At 45.4% G+C, this 25,000-nt stretch overlaps 1 protein-coding gene across 1 annotated transcript in view; it reads right to left on the bottom strand.

Moving 5' to 3' along the window:
- eys (eyes shut homolog) overlaps nt 1-25,000 on the bottom strand; it is a 204,334-nt gene that overhangs the window by 147,580 nt on the left and 31,754 nt on the right. The window contains exons 13-23 of the mRNA XM_062520401.1: nt 24,972-25,000; nt 21,229-21,393; nt 17,693-17,815; nt 15,199-15,273; nt 14,149-14,382; nt 13,572-13,694; nt 12,913-13,026; nt 12,240-12,353; nt 11,236-11,349; nt 7,027-7,227; nt 3,746-3,867 (exon numbers count right to left, since the gene is read on the bottom strand). The exon at nt 24,972-25,000 is cut by the window's right edge and continues 94 nt beyond it. Of these exons, the coding sequence (XP_062376385.1) occupies nt 3,746-3,867; nt 7,027-7,227; nt 11,236-11,349; nt 12,240-12,353; nt 12,913-13,026; nt 13,572-13,694; nt 14,149-14,382; nt 15,199-15,273; nt 17,693-17,815; nt 21,229-21,393; nt 24,972-25,000 (1,414 nt within the window). The remainder of the gene's footprint in view (nt 1-3,745; nt 3,868-7,026; nt 7,228-11,235; nt 11,350-12,239; nt 12,354-12,912; nt 13,027-13,571; nt 13,695-14,148; nt 14,383-15,198; nt 15,274-17,692; nt 17,816-21,228; nt 21,394-24,971) is intronic.

Below are 25,000 nucleotides of genomic sequence, written 5' to 3' on the forward strand. Positions count from 1 at the left end.
ATGGGAGAAAAAAGACAGAGATATTTGGCATCATACATCATTCTTAACTTTGGAATGTGACCGTGGCGAGATGCCCCCCCCCCTCCCCCCACACACACCACATACTACACACACACACATACACACACACTCGCACCTCTCTTCCCTCTGAGCAGAGGCTACGCGTCCTCCAGTTTGTCATTAAAATCTTCATTATGATAATTAATCACGGAGGAAGAGATGAATGGTTTGTTGTCTATTAGTTTCCATGGGCGCAGGTTTTAATTTAACGTTCCCTTTGCATACCAATGGAGAGGCCGGGGGTCGCGCGGTCAAGGGGTGTTGGGGATTCTTCATCACGAGCGTGCCGTCTAAAAGGTCCCGTCTGCCATCGCGGACGTGGCGGCGCAGCCCCAGTCGCATGCTAATCCTCGCTTCATACACTGGCGGGAAGCCGTTAAACTTTGTCTGATATAATTTGTACACCGCGGGCCGTATTCATACGCGCGAGAAGTAATGCAGACATCGTCTGATAAATGGGAGGCCTCTGGGAGCCAGCGATTGTTCACCCCTGGCTATGGAGAGCATAATCTCATTTCGGGCTGTTAAATCATCTGCAGGGACCACACGGCTCCCCTGGTAGATTCCTGCTCAGTGGGGGCATTTTTTGAATTAAAGGAGGGGGTGGGGTGGGGAGGCGAGGGGGGGTGGGAGGGGGGAGAGAGTTGTAAACAAGATATGTCCTGGCCAAGGGCCTTCTCTGGAGTTGAAAAGATAGCAGGAACAAACTCTATCCACTTTCAGTGAAACCGAAACACCAGAGATTAGGGCATTGCATAAATGTTCGAGATAAACAGTAGTTTAGTAGTCAATATGTTGTAATTATCTGCCAAGTCATCACATAGCAGTCCTATAACATAGCCTAAGCAGTGACAGTCTGTCTGACACATCAAGCGTTAGAAAGACAAAAAATAAATCTGCCATATGATATAACCTGCGCTATCCATATGGAATGTTGATTACCATTGCCAAGGAGATTCTGGTTCAGCGGTTCCTCTTTTTACCTGTGAGCAGGTCTAGACACAGGACTCTTTAGCACAGGTGAGTTTGTCCGTATATGTACTGTAGGACTATGCAAAGGACTCGTTAGTTTAGGCCAAAGATGAACCCATTACATTCTGGAGTGTCTGCTATGAGTCATGTGGGAGCTTAACAAATGTTGTTCCACTTTTGCTAATGTTGAGAAGCACGGCATCTGGCCCTGGCAGACGTCTGCGCCCTCCAAGTGATCTTCTTGCTTTAGCAAACGTTTTGCTGGCTAAATACTTAGCATCTGCTAATTATCTACAGCGTAATTATAAATCACCCACTGGTCGACTCGACGCGTGGTATCTCCCGATATAGATTGCCCTCACAACTCACGCCATAAAGAACAAGCCCAAACGCCCCCCCCCCCCCCCCACCCACACCATCACACAAGCCCATTCAGTGAGTTACGGCATGCACCAACATACTGCACGTCATGTTAGGGGGCAGGGTTGAGGTTGGGGTCGGGGGGGTGAAATATATTGGACACCTTCCACTACTCACGCAATCTCTCTGGCCCATGATGGCAAATGACTGCGGTGTCGTCGCGTGTAAAGATTATTACTGCAGTCGAAACATCTAGACAAGGTACAGCGAAGCATGAAATAAGAAATGCTTTGACACATGTAATTAGAGCAAGAGTGTGTCACGTGCGGGCCCATATAAAATAGAAATAATAGAGACGGGATTGCAACCATATGAGCACATCAGGATGCACCTTTCCCGCTGTTAAGGTGAGACACAGCACTTAAGACCAAGCTTTACTTTACTGCTTATTGTTATTGTTGTCATTACGCTCATTGAAAAGCATTTATGGTGATGGCAATAAAATTAATAATTATTTATGTGTGGCAACAAACAAAATGATGACTGCACACTGGGAACGATGTAGTTATGCCAATAAAAGCCACATGTACACATCCCATGCATTCATAATTTGAGTCAAAGTCAAACATGGCAAAGGGAATGAATTCCTAAATAACAAGTTCACACACTCAGAGGACAGTCTCTTAACACTGTCGTGAGCCAGAGAGCTGTGTTTATGTCAAGGGAGGGAGGTATAATCAGACAGGTAGAATAATACACAGGGTATCATTAGACCTCCTGCTCTCTCTCTCTCTCTTCCTCTCTTTTTCTCTCTCTTTATCCCCCCTCTCTCTCTCCCCCCTGCTCTCTCCCCCTGCTCTCTCTCTCTCTCTCTCTCTCTCTCTCTCTCTCTCTGTCTCTCTCTCTCTCTCTCTCTCTCTCTCTCGCTGTCTCTTTTCATGGTTTCATGTGGGATTGTGTGGGCAGCCATGTGACAGAATAAGATTTGTCATGCAGAGAGATAAAGGTCAATCTAATTCCCCGACTATATGAAAAGGCTGTAATAACACACTGTCTTAAGCCCTGTCTCTCTCCTTCTGTGTGTCTGCATGTGTGTGCCTCTCTCTCTCTCTGTGTGTGTGTGTGTGTGTGTGTGTGTGTATGTGTGTGTGTGCGCGTGTGTGCATGTTTGCCCATAAAGTCATTTGGTGCAGATCTCCATAAAGGAGTCGTTGGACGTTAGTACACCATCAAGCTGCCCATTTACTGGGCAGACACGTCGTGTTCTACTCGCTGGGTCCATGCCACCGCGGGTGAGGCAATCCTCGGCGCCCAACTTACCCGAGTGTTCAAGCGCCGTGTGACGGCAGCGCGGAGCTTGTTTAAACATTTATCAAGGCATGGCCGCCCAACGCCACTGGTCATTACAGTTTTATGGTGAACTCGTGTTCTTATGCATGACTCCTTAAGTCTCGTTACTGCTGAGACGCTGCACCAGAGTAACACATGCGCTTTGTCGTGTGTAAACGCAACCCATCTCATGACGTGCCGAGGATGAACGTGCCGAAGTGAGGCTGTTGCACTACAAGACTACGCCGAATAAAAAGAATATCGCCGCTATCTGTCGTTTTTTTTTAAGTCGGCGAAATCTTTCCCTTACTCGTTAAAAGAACTTATCTCCTTGTTCTACAGTACGAGGCTGCCATTTCACAGCCCTGAACTTTTCTCTCCAGTGAAATGCAACTAATAGCCTAAACAAAATGCAAAGCCTTTCTGACACCCCTGAAAAACCTGAGGCGCTGCATTTGAATTATTCAGAGGAAATAAAAGACAAACCATCTCCTTACACCCACTGGTTTGTTGTGGAGAAAATGTGCATGAATCCTAATATCTTGTTTATCATTTACACAGAGAGAGAGGGGGGGGTGCCCTGTGTTCACAAGAGGGGAGAAACACTGAGAGTGAACAAAGAAAACAAACAAAAAATAAAACATATCAGAATAAAGAATAAAGCACAGATATAAGAGTATAAAAAGAGCAAAAAGAAGGGGGACTGAAACTTGGGGAGACACTGAATCACCGCACGGGGAAGCAAATTCATATTTGGCATCATGTTGTGTCAGCATGGAAGCCTTATTCCAGGCGAGACGTGTGTGTGTGTGTGTGTGTGTGTGTGTGTGTGTGTGTGTGTGTGTGTGTGTGTGCGTGCGTGCGTGTGCCTCGAACAAAGACATTTAATAAAGGAAAATAGAACAGAGGCTCAGTCCCACACCGGCCACACAGAAAGAGAGCAAGTCACAGCTAACACGGGATCATACAGGAGCCTCTGCATGTACTGTATGCTGAATGAGTCACTCTGGTGGCTATTTCCTACCATGTGAAGGTCCACGCACGTTGAGTTATTCACACACATGTTGCTGACGCAGTCGTCGATGTCCTGTTCACACCTGACTCCCGCGTACCCTGGGTTGCAGAGGCAGTAGAATCCGTCCACCACTAAAAATAAAACCGCAAACATGTATTCACATACAGGACAGCAACATTCAAACACATGAATTATGATATGAAAAAAACCCAACAACAACAACCTTAATCCCCTACGGCTGTTTTTATTGATGTCTTTATGTAATGCGTTCTCATCCCATTTTACCAAACGGCTGAGAGGACTGCTGGGGGTATGAGAGCCGTTGCAAACGCAGAAGACGTATAATCCTCTAACGATTCAAATCAAGTGGAGCAATAGCCGTGGACAAATTGGATGAAATCACAGGGCATTCTGGTGAATAAGAGGAATTAGACGCGGGCTGATATACAGTGGATGAAGGATCCTTTGTGCAAATAAAAGATCAATCGGCGCTGTTTTGTGAGTCCTTTACTAAAGGACGAGACCGGAAGGCCTTCAGATGTTCTTTAACCCCCCACCCCCTCACCGCCCCCACCAAGGTCTATTATGCCCTCTTCAGCCTCTCCACCTTGTATCCGTTGATCTAACTTGTCTTCTCTATCTCTCTCTCTCTCTCTCTGTCTCTCTCTCTGTGGAGACTGATTCACGAGCAGGTTTTCAGGGATGCACTGCACGCCAGGCGAAAGGACAAAAAGCCAGCTCAATCCTCATCCTTTCTTTCTTGCTATCTTCCTCTTTTTCCATTTGTTCACTCTTTCATTCATTCCTTCGATCTTTATTTCTTTCTTTTTTTCTCTCTATTTCGCGTGCTCCAAATGTGTCAACCTGTAGGTCACATCCGGATTCCCCGGAGCCAATATTGAGCTCGTGCTGTAGGTCTCTTTAATCATTAATGATGTTCAAAGAAATGTATTTTCTCCTCCCTTCCCTTCCTTCCCTTCCTCCTACTGCTGCTTCTCCCTCCATCCCTTAGACACAACAGCAGTACATAGTCAGCCTTGTGACAGTGGTAATTGCGGTTCTTACAGCGGAGTGAATTTATTACGGGCTGAGCGCGGGGTCCCAGGATTCTTCATTATCCTTAAGATTTACCACGTAATCTATGCTGTCACTCTGTCTGCGCGCGTGTAGCCGCTATTACTCTCATTAAATGCTCTGGGTCCTGGGTGGCAGCGGCATTAGTCTTCTCTGCGCTGAGAGAGAGGGGGGGGGGGGGAGCGGGGGGCGCGGGTGGCATGGGGTGCCTATCCCCGCGACTTCCCCCAGCGCCTGCTGCCCAGCACAGGGGCCCGCCATCCCCAGGAAGCCCCCGGTCAGACCGGGGGGAGGAGGATGGGGGGATTGAGGGGGAAAGAGAAGACAAGAAGAAAGTAAGACACAGTGGGAGGGAGGAGGAATAGGGAGCGATGGGGGGGGGAGTGTTGGGGGGGGTGGGCTATGAGACAGAGGAAGAGGTGGCAGATAGAAGCTAAATAGGTCTGACTATTGCAGTAGACTCTGAAACTTTTTCCAATTAGATTCAATTTGAGTTTTTTTTCTTTTCTCATATATATTTATATATATATATATATATATATATATATATATAAAAGGAAGCCTGTGGGCAAATCACTGTGACATGACATTCTCAGCCATGTTCAGTGATCCAGAAAAAAGAAAAGAAAAGATGGCGTGTGCAGGTAATATGGATCTGAGAGGAGTGAAGGGGACCTTGGGAGCATAGTCTCAGTTCTGTCTTTTTACACAGCAGAGACCCAGGAAGAATAGGACCACACCACCGCTCGCTGGGCTCCCAGTCTCTGCTCCGCGCTGTCTTGTGTCCACCAGTACTCTATGCTTAATGGGCACCAGAGCTGAATCCATGCCGGGCTATTCTCTGAGCATCGGGTTCCATTGGTATTCCCATGTTTAGGCATCTGGTCTCGTTCATGTACATACCTCTATGGAGGGCATAAATTGTGAATTCCTCCGCTGTTGCGTTAAGAGATTTCCGAGGTATGGTACGGGCAGAGCGGGAAAACAAAGGAGGATGCGCCGTGCAATGTGTGCAGTGTGTGCAGCCAGTAATTATTCATGGCAGGAATATGGACCAGTTAAAGTTGAGAGGCTGCCAACTCCGATGCTGTTATATTGCTCTGACGCCGTGAGCATGTGTGACAGGTAATCTTCCGGGATAGGAGCGGCACCGATGTATGATATTTATGGCCGCACAATAAACTACGGCAACACCCCGGGAAGCTGGAATCATAGCATGATTTTAATGACAAAAACCATAGGCTTGTCAAGTCTATTTTGGTGTGTATTTTAAAAGCGTACCCACTCCACTAAGATTTACCTCAATTATTCACTACTTGGTTACGTGTAATCTTTAAACGACATCATTTATTTGATCTACGAGTTGCTTAATGATTTATGTTGGAGATGGAATACATAGGGAAGAAAAAGCTTATTGGATTGCCAGGAGAAAGGGGAACAACATCCTGCCTTGGGCTTTGATGGTATTACCACTGTCATTCATCATCCATTATTTAAATTACAGTGGCGCATTGATGCTTAATTGATCTCCTCTCGTGGTTGGAGTAAGATGCTCATCAAGTGAATCCCAACTCCGGCTTCCAACTAATGTGCCCTGGTTCCCCGACTTCAGACAGCATATCTCAAGTCTCATGAAGCTCCTTATTAGCTGCCGCCGCCGCCGCTGTGACCTGGAGGAACGCGAGGCGAAGCTGTCAGCGTCTGCGAGGCCAAGTGAGCCAGAGCGGCCCTGACACCTCCAGCCACGGATGCCGCAAGATGGCCGCCACCGCCGTGTCAGATGGACCCGGCTGGCCCTTAGCGGCTTCCCTAGGGCTCTTGGTGCTGGTGTCTAGATGTATGCGTGCGTGTGTGTGTGTGTGTGTGTGTGTGTGTGTGTGTGTGCGCATGTATGGGTGTGTGTCTATGTGTGCTTGTATGTCTATGTGTGTGTGTGTATGTGTGTGTGTGTGTGTGCGCGCATGGGTGTGCATCTATACTGTTTATGTGTTAGTGTGTCTATCTATGTGTGTATGTGTGTGTGTGTTCATGTGTATACATGTGCTTGTATGTGTGTATGTGTGCTTGTGGGCGTGTGTTTGTGTGTAGGTATGGGTGTGCATCTATGTGTTTGTATGTCTGTGTGTGTGTGTACAGTATATGTGTGTGTGTGTGTGTGTGTGTGTGTGTGTGTGTGTGTGTTTGTATTCCCGCGGTGCAACCCTCGGCGCCCTCACCGTCGTAGCAGAAGCCGTGGATGCAGGGTCCGGAGGCGCACTCGTCCACGTTGCTCTCGCAGCGCGGCCCGGCGAAGCCCGGCTGGCACAGGCACTGGAAGCCCAGGGGGAAGCGCTCGCGGTCCTGGGGCGCCGCCACACACTCCGCACCGTTCTCACACGGGTTGCTGGCCTCGCACGGCAAGAACTCGCAATTCAGCCCTGACGAGCACAAGAGCAGGGGGGGGGGGGGGGGGGGGGGAGAAGAGAGGGAATAGAAGCAGGAGGAGGAGGAGAAGAAGAGGAGGAAGAAGAGAGGGAACAGAGGCAGAAGGAGGAGAAGAAGAGGAAGAAGAGAGGGAACAGAGGCAGAAGGAGGAGGAGAAGAGGAAGATGAGAGGGAACAGAGGTAGAAGGAGGAGGAGAAGAAGAGAGGGAACAGAGGCAGAAGGAAGAGAAGAAGAGGAGGAAGAAGAGAGGGAACAGAGGCAGGAGGAGGAGAAGAAGAAGAGGAAGAAGAGAGGGAACAGAAGCAGGAGGAGGAGAAGAAGAGAGGGAACAGAGGCAGAAGGAGGAGAAGAGGAGAAGAGGAGGAAGAGAGGGAAAAAGAGAGGGAAAAAACCCATCAGATGTGCCGGGAGACTTTCCTCACAGGGCCTCTCTCTGTAAGGCAGCCATACACAAGCGCTCGCTTTAGTCCACATGTAATTAGGCTGTTGGTTTATTGCCGCTATATTTAGAATGACACCCCGCTGATGCACAGAAGCTGAGGGTACTAGATAAGCACAAAGACATGCCATGCATTACAATAACAACTGGCGGAAGATAACACACACACACACACACACACACACACACACGTATGAACACATGCAAAGTAGCGCAGAGAAACAAACAGAGAGGAAAATGAGGGGTTCACAATCTAGCCTGAGATCTGACTTGTGCTAATTCAGTTCTACATCCATCGCGGCTGCCTCTGTCATTTTCCATAGGGTCAACACTAGCCCACATTTCTCCATTGATCAAGCAATTATTAACCTCCTGACCCGGGCATCAATAGTGCCATCCAGTAGCACTGAAGCGAGTGAAGGGCTATTGTGGAGCCTACTGGAAGATGGCCACATTGGATCTGAGTGAATCCCTCACGTGAGATGAAACCCATTGCATTGATATAATGGCACAAAAGGCAGCTGCACTAGTAGAGTTTTCAAAGATGTACTAATGGTTATGGCACGTGTGTGCGTGGGTGTGTGTGTGTGTGTGTGTGTGTGTGTGTGTGTGTGTGTGTGTGTGTGTGCTTAAGTGTGTGTGTGTGTGTATGTGTGTGTGTGTGATGTGTGTCTTTTATAAAGAGCTCTCCCTTTTCACTCCAGTACTCTGTTGTGTGTGGCTATGACATACTTGCACTAGTCTCGGGCTTTCATCACGTCTCTCCCACCAGGTCTTTACCAGCGCTCCCCCTGATGACTCAAGTGTTTGTGGAACATCACGGCTACTTACTCTATTTACACGCTGGACAGTTCAGGGGGAAAAAAGCTGACAGCCTTCTTTCAATGGGTAAATGTGCAGTCCCTGAATATGCTCTCTGCCATGTGGGAACAATTACTTCTCCTTTCATCCCGTGACTTATATGTCGCCCTTCTGCACATCAGAGTGCACATTCCCTGCTTTTTAAAGGGGAATATAACAAAATGTGCCTCTCAAAAAGCTGTATGAGGATGATGGTGTTCCCGGCTGTTTCCGGCCATCTCGTGAACAGATGCTTTTAGAAAGATGCAGAGAGGCACACACATCTGCAAACGCACAATACTAATGTGTGGAAAGCTCTCCTTCTCCATCTGGCTTTGAAAAGAGGGGTGCCTGGAAAACCCACTGAAATGCAACGCGGCGCAGCAAGTGGAGAAGTCACTTCTCTAATGTCTTTTCAGCAAAGGCAGGTAGTGGGAACTTCAACAAGCAGAGAAAAAAGAAGAGGCCCGGGCAACAACGCTCACATGCGAATGCGGCAGGAGGCGGAATGCATGCGACTGACTTTGACAAAATACTTTAAAGCTATGCAAACCATTAGGCTTCCTACCTCTGATAATTTCTGCCAAACACATTAGAAAACACAAACACATGACATTAATAATAATGAAACAGGCATCCGTTCAGGTTGCCAATACACAAAAACACACATTTGAAGCATATACAGGAGCCAATAGAAAGTGTCTGTATCATCAGGTAGCTATATCTTTTCAAAAGGGGATGAATATGTAGTGAATGTAAATGCATGTGATGTGAATGTGGCCTAGGAAAGGGCCTAGTTCAATGCTAGCAGTCAGGCTGATCTCCATCCAAGTATCTACTGTAGATGCCTCAGATTTGGTGCTAAAAGTGGCTACTAAAAATACTTTTAAGGTTGGCAGGTTTACTGTCGCTCAGCGGTGGCTGACTCACATAGCCTTGTAAAAGCCACTATCACAAAATTTCCATCTGTAGTTTATTTGATGTCTATGTCTTTATGCCAAAAGAAAAGAAAAGAAAAGAAAAAAAAACACTCCACATGGCAAGTGGGCCCCAGAAAAAAAAGCAGAGCCCTGTCAGAGCCATAAATCTCTGAGGTGGCACGTGTGTGTCAGTCGTCCCCGTCGTCACCCAAGTCTTGTTCTGTCTGTCGCGGAGAGATACACTTTTAATTCGGCGAATGGGCAGGCGAAAGAGGAGGGCGTCTAAATCATAGTTCATTCCAACTGACTGAAAGTAGTTTGGTCCAATAAAACATCACATAAATTCTGTGTAAAAAACAATAGAAAATATATGGATGTTGTGCCCATCGCTTGATCTTATAGTGATGGCCTGTCGGTTTGAGTAATGACATATGGAGCATTTTTGATATTGCTTGTAGTCTGAGAGCTGTTCAGAGTTGTTATATACTCTCATTCAACACCGCCATTTGTCTTTTCAGACCAAATTCCACCATATAACCTTAAGCGCCACAAGCTCGGAACCGCTAGCAACACTAAGACTCAAACATATTTGCCACAACACCCCCCCCCCCCCCCCCTCACTCCTAATGTTCCCACAAGCTCATTTATTTTCTGTCAGCGCAACAGTAACAAAAACACACACATGGCCAGAAGTGATGACCAATTTCAACAAGGCAGGGGCTATATGACCAAATCCTGGCAGAGAAAAGCCACGACAATTTCACCAGCTGCTGGATTGCCATCGTTTGATTTCTGACCATGTGGCGGCAAAGTAACACACTGCTCTTGTCAAAGTAACACACTACTCTTGTCAAAGTTTCTCAGTTGTCACTATTTGACCAGCTGTGAGCAAAATAACACAGTTGAGTAAGTGGCCAAAGCAGATGCCTACAGGGTAGGTGTAATTTAAAAGCTGTGACATTTTGCTGATTCATTGAGGCTTAACTTGCCTGCTTCCATGACAACAATACAGTTGTCATACCGTATTCAGATAGGCCTAACTACATGTTTGGAAGGATTTGACAGGCTAAACTTCAAAATAGCTTCATAAATGAAGAAAAAGTATGATATCCTGCAATTCTGACACTATTGTTTTGTTTACCACTATATCAATACTGATTCTATCTTTGTGCAATTATGCAAATAGGGGCTAAATTATTATTCATATCTAATTCAACATGTTAATCAAGTTCCCTTGACTACTTCCTACTAAGTGGAAGGTTTTGAGGCTAACATATTCTAAACATAGACTAGGCCACGGCAGTCTTGGGTACAATTATGCCATACCATGTTTGTGATCATGGGTGAGCCGGTAAAGTGCTTCTTTTCTGACCTTTCCAATCAATCCCACTAATGATGGCAATCAGGATGAGTGCTGTTTTACAATGCACCTGATTTAAATCCCCCCTGTTTCATGAGCAATTATTTGTTTAAAGAGCATTCTCATTCCTCCAAAACATGCCCTTGAGTTATTCTGCTCCTTTCTACACCCCCCATTCTCTTCCGCTCCTGCTGAGCCTCTACAAACACAGGATTGGATCCGTTTCTCAACTCAAAGGGACATTGAACACCCACACACACACACACACACCCACACACACACACACACACACACACACACCATTGTTTTTGGCACTTGTGCGTAAAATAAAGATGTTCCGGTGTGGTGCGGCGGGCGGAATGAGTTCGGACAGGTGAGAGGAATGCTTTGTGAAGTTAATTAACTTTGCTTTTCGCTCTCCACTCCCTCACTGTTCATTACCTTTAAATGGAGCCACACATTGGCAGGAGTAATTACCGGGCTGGTCAATGCAAGTGGCTCCGTTCTTGCACGGGGACGAGGCACACTCGTCAATGTCCAGCTCGCACTCTGAGCCTGTGGAGCAAGAAAACAAACGCGTAAATGGCAGAGCAAATAAAGAGTTAGGAGAGAGCAACTAGTTGTATAGTAGCCATTTAATGGCCTTTTGAGCAACTAGTTGTACAGTAGCCATTAAATGGCCTTTTGTGCAACTAGTTGTATAGTGGCCGTCAAATGGCCGCCTGATCAAGTAGTTGTACAGTAGCCATTAAATGAGCTAAGGCAAAGCAATAGCTACTGTATAATGGTTGAAGCATGGTGCTAAGCCAATGGCAAGACTTCCTTAGCCAGATTGTAAAAATGCAGTTTCAAAACTGCTGTAAGCAATTTCTTTAAATACATGCTCTTCAGATTTTTTTTCTATAATCTAATCACTGAAATACATAAACTATTAGTGCCTCTACGATTCTAATTGCTTCTGTAATCGGCAATTAGAAATTTCAGCTCGGTCTGACTGTATCAACCAATTAGAAAACGAGCCAGACAATACCTCCTGCCAATTAAAATTGTGCATGCACAGCAGATCGAACAGGGAGGCCGGCCTCCACAGGAGCAGCAGTGCAGGAACTGCTAGCATCTGAGCCTCTAGCCGCCGCAGCAGAGACTCTTATCTCCCCTTCACTCGACTGATAGCATCGCACTACGCTAGCGGTGTGTGCGGCATAGCGATCTGCCAAGTAAGGGAGGAGAAGAAAACTCTTGCTATACGTGTGTGTGTGTGTGTGTGTGTGTGTGTCTGTGTGTGTGTGTGTGTGTGTGTGTGTGTCTATGTGTGTGTGTGTGTGTGTGTCTATGTGTGTGTGTGTGTGTGTGTGTGCGCGTGCGTGCGTGTGTGTATGTGTGTGTGTGTGTGTGTGTGTGTGTGATCAGACGAGATCAGATGAGTTGACATGCCAGCTGCTTACCTGTGAAGCCCGGGAGGCAGAGGCACTTATAGCCGAATGCAAGGTCAATGCAGGTCCCGTTGTGTTGGCATGGTGATGGTTGACACACATCGACGCTAATTTCACACAGGTCACCTGGAGGCAAAGCAGTAAAACATGTTGAATTGGGACTGCCAATGATATCTTCTTCAAAGAATTGTTAAAGTTTCTAGAGCATTCGTGTGTCCTTCTTTCCTTACAAACAAACAAACAAAACTCGACTCGACTGTGATCTACTATTTCATTCAGCACGTACTGCACAACACAACATTGTGAAGGATGAATCCTTGATACTGGACTCTTACTGGAGAGATGCCATATTTTCCATTCACATCACAATAAGCACCCTTACTGATATTCAAGTGAGCACACACACAAACAGGCCGATTGTCCTTTTCTTTTCTATGCTTCCAGCTGATGCTATACGGCTATGGGGCCGAGGCTACCATAGCAATCAATGCACTGAAGATCTTCAAAAAGAACACTCAACAGCCCTTTGACTTCATATCTTGCTGGCTACTCGTTGGAGCCACACCAGCACCTATCTCCATGACGTGCGCTTGATATTGATCTGCCCACCAGAACGCCAGCAGCAGAAGCAAGTGTGTGTGTGTACCTGTGACTCTGTGCGGGCAGCAAGTGTGTGTGTGCGTACCTGTGACTCCGTGCGGGCAGCGGCAGCTGAAGCCGTTGAGCTCGTCCGAGCAGGTGCCTCCGTTCAGACAGGGCTGGCTCAGGCACTCGTTCACCTCAATCTCGCAGTTATTGCCTCAGAACAACAAGAGGAGAGAGGTGCTGAGCATCATTATGAGGGAGAGGGAGGTAGTGGCCCTGACGGGGGGTTGGGGGGTGGTGTGTGTGTGTGTGTGTGTGTGTTGGGGGATGGTGGGGGTGCGGTGGGGGCAAGGTGGGGTGGAGCAAGGCCTCTTTTGAAAGAGAATAAGAACACTTAATGATGTGGGGAGACGGCGGAAGGGGCAAATGAGGTGGTCAGAGGGGGGATGGAGGACGAGGTCAGGGTGTGTGTGTGTGTGTGTGTGTGTGTGTGTGTGGGGGGGGATATGGAGGACGAGGTCAGCAGTGAGGAGCAGGAGCGGCCGAGAGTAATGGGAATTTCCTCTGATAAGCGCCGAGTAAATAAATGTTTTACAATAGCGCGGTCCGGCAGAGGCCGCAATCTTTGCCATTTCGGGGAAAAAAAGGCAAATAGAGGTGTAATGCCTTTGCAATTACTGCAGAGGCAAGAGAGGGACACAGAGGTGAGGTTCAGAGGCTTGGGAGAGCTACTTCCTGCCTGTTTTTTAGCTCACTTACCTATAAACCCGGGCGCACAGAAACAATTGTAGCCGTTGAGAGCATCCTTGCAGAAGCTGAGGACGCCGCATGGATCGTCGGCGCAATCATCGACGTTTACTTCACAGAATCTCCCGGTCAGCCCTGAGAGAAGAAATCACAAGAAAAAACAATACCTTGGAAAATCAAAAGGAAAGCCAAACCATGGATAGTCAAGAGGAAGACGGAACGAAACCATGCCTGAAGTTGTCAGTTGTCTCTGACATTAATTTTTTCTAGATTCATGTAGACTAAAAAAAAAGGTATGACACAATTGCATCATGGACTACATATGTGCTGTCTTACTCTTTTGGCCTATATGAACATGGTTTAGTGAGTAAAAAACAGAACTGGAAAATGCATGAGGGCCCTTGACTGAATGTGGTGTCAACTTAGACTTTTTTTTTCTGTGGGGTTCGGACTGAGAGTGACTACCTTGAGGCATTAGCATCTGCTCCGTCGCCAGTCCATTCCCAACACATTAGCATTATGGGTTTAATTAAGCAGCAAACACCTCCTGTCCTTCACATCATATGCACGGGGGCGGCGTGGAGCTTACCGGGGAGACACTGGCATGTGAAGCCTCCGCGAAGATCCACACACTTTGATCCGTGTTGACACAGCCCGTAGACGCAGTGGCTTATGGGCGTCTCGCACAGCCTCCCCGTGTAGCCGTGGCGACAGACGCACTTGAAGCCGCTCACCTGCTCCACGCAGACGCTGGTCCCCGCGGCCCGGCACGGATTGGACACGCACTCCCCCGCCGGCCCCGAGCAGCCCTGGCCTCCCAAGCCTGAATGAGTCGGGATCAAAGAGATGATTGAAGTGTGCTGCGGTGTGGTGCGGCGTGGTGCGGTGCGCTCTGCGGCTGTGCCGGGCTGTGTTTTGTGCCACGCGGCACGGCATGACACTGAACAGCGGCGAAAACTCCTTTTCACGTTCTTTCTCCCACACAGACCGGGGGTGAACTGCAAACCTACGCGAGACGCCTCCCCGCGAGTTTAGGTAATTATTTATCTAACTCCAATAAGAAAGTGCGAGCCGAAACCTCTACTAATAAATGATGCATTGGCCAAACTTCCCATTTCAAAGCCAGCCATCCAGGGTGTGCAAGGACCAAGTTAATTCATGCTCTCTAGTATTTTTTTTTCTCCCTGATATGAAAACAATAAACTTGTGAAATGCTTTTGTTCTAACAAATGCACTACGGTAAATCAATATCAATACCAACAAATTATGGCCTAAATAGATCTTTTGAGCAGACTTTTAAAAAAAAAAGCTCGGAACACGGTCCCACACAGCAGGGGAGCCTCATGGATTAGTAAAGAGCTAAACAGTTATTTATTTATTTTCTGCTTACAAGGGGAAAATGGGATTATCTCTACTGGCATCTACAATTCAACATCAAAAACATCTCTAGAAATATTTCAGTGTTAGCGTTGAGGCAACCTTGGCTAACCCACAGTGATAAACAAACGTATTAGATTAATGAAGGTCAACGCGCAGGCTGTCAAGTAAACAATTCCAAAACAGCCCTAGAATTGAATGATGATGAGAAGAGGAAGACGAGTTGCAACCTTGTGGGTGCGGTATCTGTAGTGAAAGTCACCTTGAGTGGCACTGCAGGTGGCGTTGTTCGGACACACCCTCTCGCAATTAGGAATCGGCACGGAGCAGTTTTTACCTGGAGAGAAAACGGGCGTGGTGGTTACTTTAGGCCTCGTGTGAGGGGGGGGAGAAGAGTTACTGGCATCGGCGCTCATGCCAAGAATGAGTCTCAGGGCCAATATGTGTGTGACATGGCGTTTGTCAAAGTGATGGCCGTGCCGTCCGTCAGGCGGGGACAGGCCACTGTAAAAACCCTGTCATGTCATGGAAGAGTGAAAACATAATGGATTATCATAAAAGCAAAATTTGCTAAGTGCAAGACTTTACACAGACTGCTGCTTGCTATGCCCTCTTTAGTCTTACACACCACTGCAGATATGTCTTGGCTACATAAATTGTCATAACCTGATTCAACCTTTTTTCAGTCAACCAGGTGGTACACAGATTGAAGAGCAGTTTAATACAGAATAGAACAGAATAAAAATGAAACACAACATGGTATGGTGATAGGTCTATTCTACAGTATCTAGAAATAAACAAATACTATAATATACAAACCATAACGTATAAGAAACGCTTAATAAACTAAGTGCACAATGGAACAGATATGTGTTTGGACCCCTCTTGAAAGACCCAAAACTATCACTTTATAAGATACAAAGTGGAATCATGATAGGTCTACTCTACAGTATCTGCTAGCTCTGTGTTATGAAGTGAACAAGTAAACACTATACATGCTAAACAACTCTGTATGCTCAAAAAAATGCTAGAATCTGTTCTTATTAACAAGTTGAGCTAAAGAGCACAGCTTTACACTCCACAGAACTGTGCGTCTCATGGGCATATTCTGTGGACGTGAGCTCTAAAAATGAGTAAATATCCCTTAAGAAGCTGATGAATACAGATCATATGAGGGATTATCCTTAAGCATTACCCCCCCAGTCTCAATCTAGTCTGACAACAGGCTGAGCAGACTGTAGGCCTACGCCTGCATCGGCTAAAGCAAAGGACTCCGAGAAACGGCACGACATAAAGGACACTGATTCACTCGGGAGTCATTTAAGGGGACGAGGAGCCATAAAATCTAGTGGACTTCTGCATACTGTATACGCAAGCAGTTGTAAAGTTGGTGTGGGCGTCATGAACGGCGGCAGAGGAAACTGAACTCGCTTGGTTAGTACTGTATGGGTGTCACAAGCAGGGTAACTGTCCTAACTAACTAAAAAAAGGAGGAATATGTTTTGGCTGTTTTCAGCAATAATTCACATCAAAAGCACTCCAGCTAATTACCAAAACCCCAAACACAGTTGTTTTGCAGTGTTGTTCTTACATGTCCTTTCAGCAACACACAGCCACACAAGCCTATACAAAGTAGTGACTCATAGCACAGGGTGTAAAGCGCCACTGTTCTGGAACAGCCTGTACCCCCCCCACCCCCACCCCCCACCCTTTGCCACTACACCCCGACTCTTCAACCCCCCCACGTTCCCCAGGCTGGGGTGATGATGCTGCCACAAGATAGCGATGACGAGGTTTAGGGTGTTGGGGGTGCGGGGGGGGGGCGTGTGCGCTGGAGAGGTGGAAGTGGTTATGAGCGCTCCCACGGCGAGGGGCCTGAGACCTCCCTCGCTTGCGTGCATGTCATCTGTCACACCAGCTGCCTGGCTCCCAGCGCCAGGCCTCTCCGCCACTGATGTGTTTTATGCATTAGGACTACACAAACACAACAGAGGCGCTCAGCAAAGAGCAGGGGCGGAGGGGGCGCGCGTGGGAACAGGAGGGGGTGGGGGGGTGGGACGTGGGGGCACAGGCAGCGCATATGACAGGCAAAAAATGATCCCGTCTCAATCACCCGCCCATATGGCACCACTGCGCGCGCCATACAAGGGCACGCCATGAATGCAGGGGGGAGTTCAACTCGCCATGAATGCAGAGGGGAGTTCAACTCGCCATGAATGCAGGGGGGAGTTCAACTCGCCATTCATGCCAACAAAGGTTGCCGAACCTTGAATGCACCTGGCAGGTACAATGATGCGGTTTACTGGAGTTCACCGCGTTCAGAAAACATTCACAATAAAGTGAATATTGAGATTTTTTTTTTTTTAAATTACGGTGTGAAAAAAACATACCGGCACAATTATGCGGTTGTATAAGGTCTTTGAGGAATTGCAAATGGAGGTCACAACCTGCCAAACATCATAATATATACATTAAGCTCTACATTTCACAAATCCCAATAAAATGCAAATGTGTAATTCCCAGCTGTCTCTTAAATCTCAGTGGGGATCATTCCCTCATAATCGCCCTGTTGTTGAGAGTTTGAAATATTTACCTTACAAAACATTACCTTGAGGGGATCATTTAAAAGCCTATAAACAGGATATTCCACACTGTAGCAAATGTATGTTTAAAGTGTGCTTGAACTTGAAAACAAGGATATGGTTGAAATGATATATCAAACAGGAATGGCATGAGAAGCCTGTGCTTGAGCATACCTGTAAATCCCTGTGGGCAAATGCAGGTATAATCTCCAGGCAGGTCAACGCAGGTGGAATTGTTGGTGCAAAATCCATAGTCGCATTCATTATAGTTAATTTCACAGGAGTCACCCTTAAAACCTACAATAAACAATGATTAAAGCATAGAGATTAGAAACATCAAACAAGGCAGTTTTTCCCACTAAAATGAAGCAATCGGTAGATAACTCTACTTAAAAAAAAAAAAATGCTACTTCTGTCCTGCCCTACAGTACCATTGCAAACACACTGGCTGAGAAGTTGGTTTTAAAAAGTGCCTCACAACACCAACGTGTTGACTAAATGTGGCTCTTATTGCGTAATGACAGGCGGCATGCGGCACCATGTCAGCTGCTGACTTACTGCATTAGCCGACTCCGACTTAACAAGATAAAAAAGGTTAACGCAGCGAAGTGAAGGAGAGTGCCACACTCAAATTTCTGACATTTTATGCTCCCATAAACGTATTCCACTGCATGGTCACGCTACAAAATGACTATCATTAGCACTGTCACAGGCCCAGACTGCAGGAAGGCCATGACTAATGCTAGGCTATCAGCGGCACCGGTGCAGGGCGAATTCTCATCATTCCTCAAACTGACCATGGAACCAATTTCCACCTCTCCCCATGTCATAAAATTTGACAATTATCCCAAGTTCATTAATAATGCATAACAACCCCCGTCCGCAATCAAGGTTTAATCAGAGCTACATCTCACAGGTAGGACATCGACTGAGCCAAGAAATTATTGGCAAAATTGCAGGGATTTATTTCTCCACCCAACTTAATGGCGTAAATGACTCCAGGTAATTTACGATATGAATTAGTCATTTAACGATGAGGAAGGTTTTACAGGACCCGAATGAGAGAGATGTTTGTAAATACAGGCCGAAAATGTGACCACAGAGAGCTCCCGAGATAGGGAACCCTGTGGTTAATCAATACTATTCCCCTTATAGTGAAAAGGAATCTTAAAATGCCAGGCAGGTCTGAGTGCTTCATCTGCCCATTTGTATTTAAATGTGACCATATACACTACACCCAAAATATTATGGCATATCAACATCAGCATTTCAAGACATTATGGCAAATCGTCAACATTTCAAAATTACTATTTTATTACCATTTTATTACCATTTTTATCGGCTCATGTGTCACAATGTTCAGAACACCATTCGATACCAACCATGAAGATGTTATACTGTTAAGCAGTGTCTATTGGACTTTGCTGTTTGACCACCCAAGTACAATGCCATATTTTCCTGTTTGAAAAAAATACTTACAGTTTTTTTCAATCGCTAACAAGCGTTTGTCCATTCAGTTGACACATTTTCAAAACTCTAAACACAGTTAGCACAGCATCGGTCTTTCGTGGCCATACCATTCACACATTTCATGTTGTTTTCACACAGTATGCAGTCAGTGAATATATTTTCACAATGCTTACATTTTCTTAACAGTCAAACTATACCTCCCAACAAAACAATGGATTGTTTTTGTATTATTTTCTAATGTTAACACACAACATCCCACAATAGTTAAAACAATATTCCAAACCTTAGATACAGTATAAAAACCTCTGCTTCTGCAATGTTATCAATTCAAAAGCAATATATCTCAGCTGATAACAAACAAACAATCGAATAATTGACACACAGATGATTTATGTTGGGTAAATTGGGCCAACCACAGCTGATTTCAGTCTGTCTTAGACTCAGTGCAGGGGTCTCTATTACATTGACACTTACACAGTAAAAAGAGGAGGTGATGTTTTTGGAAGCAGAAACAGAAAAAGACAAATACTGTAATGTCTGGACAAGGAAGAGTAAGAGTAAGGGGCCCAGGGAGAAGAGCAGGCCCAGTGAGAGATGCAGTGAGAGGTGCAGGAGCACTGAGAGGAGCAGGTGCAGAGATTAGACACAGTAATATTGTGCTTTTTTTTGTTCACCCCCTTTTTATCTGGGCTTTTTGCTGTTGTTTTTTGTTCAGAATGCTCTCGTGTATCATGGATATTTTGTTCACTGCAATCTGTAAAACTTTTTCTGTTCTATCATAGTCTACTGTAAACAGTATTTATACTGCACCTCCTGTAGGCCTAGAGAACAGTAAAAAAAAAAAAAAGATGAGCTTTTTACTGGAATGCATTTGAATGTGAACATTACATCTGGACATATAGTTCCCAACCAAGAAATATAGTGTAAACATGCTGGATTGCATGTTTTGCATGCAAATACCTGTAAAACTGAAAGATAAAAGTCTATTCAGTTTTTGTAATGTCAACAGTAGCCAGTATTTTGAAACCTAGTGTACTCTGATTGACTGCATGTATCTTGTGAAGTGAAAACAAGTTTCATTCTTTGACAAAATAACTTAAATTTGAGTCAGGTTTCCAGTGTTTTGGTAAAGTTAGTGTGTGCAGAGAAATGACAAGTTAGTGTATATGTAACAAAATGTGGTGTAAGAACATGGGATGTGCTTTTGAGAGGAAAATTATCCATTTGGCCAATTGTGTTTTGTAGGTGAGAGTCTGTGTTTAGAGTTTTGAAAATGTGTCAAATGAATGGACAAACGCTTGTAAGCGATTGAAAAAAACTGTAATAACAAGCACGCTCAGCTTGGCAATAGGACTGAGAGGCAGTTTAAATGACAAGCTAGCAGTATAGTAGCCAATATATTGTATTACCTGGACATGAGCCTCACCTACATACTTCCTCAGGCCAAGATGCTGTATTGAACAGGTACTGTAGCCTAGCCTACATGACTAGTCCAGTAATATGCTGTTCCGTGTTTGGTGAGAGGTATTGATCGGGTCGCTACGCTGAAACCTTTATTTCACATTTACACTCTGAAGCCCAGAGGTTATATTAGGAGAGTCTGTCATGTGACTGAGAGACAGAGAAACAGGGAGACCAGAGGTTCCTGGTAATGGTGTTTCTCATGGATGAGGGCTTTAAGGATTCATTTCAGATGAAGCCAGAGTTATTTAATATTACTTATTTAATACACTCCTAATTGACAGTTAGTTTTAAACTAAATTATCAATGCAGAGAATCAGATTGGCTGGCCTAGATTAAATGGTTTACCTCTACTCCACCTAGAAAATGTGACAAGAAATTATATATATTTTTAATACTTTTAATATCCCACAACTCAATATCAATACCTGATTGGTGGGGGCGCTGTGGCGCAGTAGGCTACAGCGCCCATACCATTTACGGGTCCGAATGCCCATGGGGACCCAGGTTCGAATCCGGCCTGCGGTCATATCCCAATCCCACCCCATCTCTCTCTCCCACTTGTTTCCTGTCTACCTCTTCACTGTCCTATACTAATAAAGGCAAAAAGGCCAAAAAAAAAAAATACTATACATCCATACCTGATTGGTCATGCAACATACTACTTACTTCACCATCAACTTAAAACTGAGACTAGTAACAATAACAGAAGGATACAAGGAGGTTAATTTGTCACATACATAGAAATACTAACGCAAAGCAAACAAACACACGCTCACGTGTTGGGACGGTCTGGCAGGGAGGGGTGTGGAACTGGGCGGCTGACTTACCCTCGGGGCAGAAACACAGATACGTGTCGACGCCGTCCACGCACACAGCGCCGTTTTGGCACGGCATCGATCCGCAATCGTTTTGATTCACCTCGCAGAACGGGCCGCCAAAGCCTGCACGGGAGGAGAAGGATCATTACAGCAGTCCCTTTGGTTAGCCTAATCCCACAGCCAATTAGGATTTGTATGACTTTGTTTCCCCATTCAAAAGCAGCTTTACAAAGCTGTTATTGATTCAGAGAGCTAGCTGGGCACACGCTGCCGCAACCCAGTGGATCATTTAATCATGTTTAATAAGAGTCAGTCATTGCCTCTCTGATTTATTACATTAAACAGGCCAGTGACAAATCCAGCGATGCCCCACATCAAAACCAAATACCATTTCTGCGCTCAATGCCAGTCAGACGGCACACGTACGTACACACACACACACACACACGCATGGAGACAGACAGACAGAGAGAGAGAGAGAGAGAGAGAGAGAGAGAGAGAGAGAGGAAGAGAGAGAGAGGAAGAGAGAGGATGAGAGAGAGGGACGCACACAGACAGATACAGAGAGAAAGATACAGAGTGCAGGCATGAGTGTGCACAAACCACAACAAAGCAAGTAGATGACCACCCACAGACAAGCACCCTCACATGCATACGCAAACAGTTATAGGTGCAGGAGGCCATGAATACTTGCAAGCTTTGCCACTGATTAACACTAGCATCCCTTGATGCATACAAACATAATATGCGCGCACACACACACACACACACACACACACACACACACACACACACACACTGCATTAAACACCATGTTCTCTGTATTCCTACACAACTCTCTGTGTGCTACTGCCCATAGCACAGTGAAATCAGAAAAGAGAAATGTATTCATATTTCATACAGGCTACAGTATATCCCAACAGAGTCTTCCTATATAAGTCAGCATATACAGTATAAGTATGAGTCAGTATATAGAGTCATTCTGAGGTCTGTTCCTAGACCCATGGGACGGCTAACCAATGTAAACATTATATACGCTACATACACATTACAGTCTGGTCTGTCTGGTGGTGCATGCATACACATGTCTAGTTATGTTAACCTGGTCTAGCGAACACGTATGGGAATATAGAGCTCTCAGTTGCCAGTGGGGTCTAAGATGCATTCTGCATGTACATAGCCTTGATGTGACATAGAAAATGGCCATGTGTATTTACACTTCAGCTGAATTATCGCAGTGAGTTCTTACAAAATATAGGGCAATGAATATATCTTAGGAAAACATATATGCCCGTGGGCCTTGCATATGCAACGAGCAGTTATTCAGAGCGCATGTTTCATCTCCTCATTGTGAATTTCAAACTGTGCTCTGATATAGTCGGGGCTAATTATTTCACTTTGCTCCTCAAATACAACCCTGAATACGTTAAGATTAACTGTTCCTAGGCAGACTGCCATACTTATCATTTCCAAGAGAAACACCATCATCATTATGATAGCCATCATCATAAACTTCATCATCGTCGTCGTCATCATCATCATCATCATCATCACCACCACCACCACCATCGGCCTCATCACATTCACCACCGATAACATCATTGCGATGACGATGTCAACCATCAATATCATAAGCATCAGTGAAGGACAGGGATTCAGAGGATGTGCACCAATTCGCTTAATTAACTATAAATTTCACCCGCTGCGGGCAAGGGCATCTGGACGTCCACCCAGAGTGGCGCACAAAGCAGGAGCTGGGAATCAGCAGAGCCACTGGAACAAGCTGCAGTGCAGGATTGGCTATTATGTTCTGCTGGCGGCCAAACATGGCTGATGATGAATCTGTGGTTGTACGTACGTGCTGTAATAGACACTATTATGGGCTGCGACTAACAATTATTTTCATATAATTCGGTTAATCCGCTGATGATTTGTTCAATCACTCAACTTCTTGTTTGATTGATAAAATGGTAAAATTGTGAATAGATGTTGATTACTGTAGTGTTTCCCAAAGCCAAAGGTTATGTTTTGAAATGCCTTGTGCTGTGTGACGGGTCCAAGCAAGATGGTGGTGAATACTGTAAGTAATATACTGACTACAAAAATAGATATAGAGGGATACAGATGTCACATGTCACATGGAAAGCGACTGCACGGATCGGTACAGTATATGTAAGAAATAACATCACCCCGTCCCTTACTGACTGACACATGCTTTTTCTTGAACTTTCTTCTGACAAGAATAATTATAACTCCACGGATATGTCGCTCATGGAAATGGCCTGAATATGTGATCTTTTGTTGAAGGGAAACTGACGACGCTGATGCGGTGTTGATTTTTGTTTCAAATCTTGTGTGTAGGCAGGGATGGGGGGGCGGAGAGTTGATATGTTGTTATGGGAATATATGTGAAGGTGACAGCTGCATCTGCTGTATCCCATTAAAAAAAAAAAAAAAAACAATACACTCTACACACTGTACAAAATATAAGGAATTGACAGATTGCCAGGCTTATTTCATTAATCATATACAGGTCATATACCACACAGGGCAAGGTATTCAGGAAGCAGTACAGCAATGACAATGACCACCATTACAGCAGTACACACAAAACGGTGCCGCAGTGATGAAGTCTAACGGCGGCTGTGGATAGCCCCCCTCATTGTGCACCCCTGAGTGATTTTACAGTGGCTCCAAGCATCGTTACTCCGCTGCATAAATCTGCATCCAAGTGCAGCACGCAGAGGAGGCCTCTGTCAGTTCCGCCTGGTCTTACATCATTACAGTTTCAAGCGCTCGAGCACCAATCCACATTCTTACAGACGCTCGTCTTTTCCGTGGTCTACAAGAGACAGGAAGCCGGGGGTAATTATACAGAGAGAATGGTTATACGTTATACGTGTAGTGTCCAATCATCTAGATGAGACAGGTCAGTTGGAGGGTGTGGCTTGGCTGAACATGTGACAAAGGGTGCGTCTGAAAGTCGTGGCTTTCTTACAGATTCATTATTTGTCCAAGAATCCAGCCCTACGCATCAGCAAGACCGGCGAAAGGCATACCGGCGCTGCAGTATCAGACTTGTCCTTGGGGAATGAGCGAAGCATCACGCTAAGGACCGCTAAGGTTTCATTTGCATAGGGGATTGCTAACGATCCTTCATTCTGACGCGTGTCGAGAATAAGTGCACAGAGAGTAATGAAGGGCTGGTTATTGATAAGGCTACACATGCCACCCTGACACAATCACTCATCTGTAGATGATATTTTCATTTGGAAAGATGCTCTTTGCATTATTGATATGCCTCAGTGATCATCGGATTCAGCTTTTAAAAACAACTGAAATCGTATTTTAAAGTTGCTGTTTAGCATATCTGCTTCAGATGGTTGTACCTAAATGTGTCATTAGGTATACAAATGTGTTTGTGATTGAAATAAATGTTCAGCCCAAATCTCATATGGAATGTGTTCTCAAGTAAAAGATGTAAACAGGCCTCAATACTCGCTAATGGTAGATCATCACATCACAGGTTCTGCTGTGGAGTATTAGCCATTTTATTTGGCTTTGTATTCTCCTTTTTCTCTTGTGTAAGAAGGAAATCATTTAAGACATGACTTTACAGAGACTGCTAAGGATGCAATGTCTGGCAACTCTATGATAGCGCAAAGACTGGTGTTAAAACCCACTAAACTTACGAAACTTACCTTTCTCACAGACACAAGTGACATTATTT

This window comes from Sardina pilchardus, chromosome 18, assembly GCF_963854185.1.
Source record: "Sardina pilchardus chromosome 18, fSarPil1.1, whole genome shotgun sequence".
NCBI lineage: Eukaryota > Metazoa > Chordata > Actinopteri > Clupeiformes > Clupeidae > Sardina > Sardina pilchardus.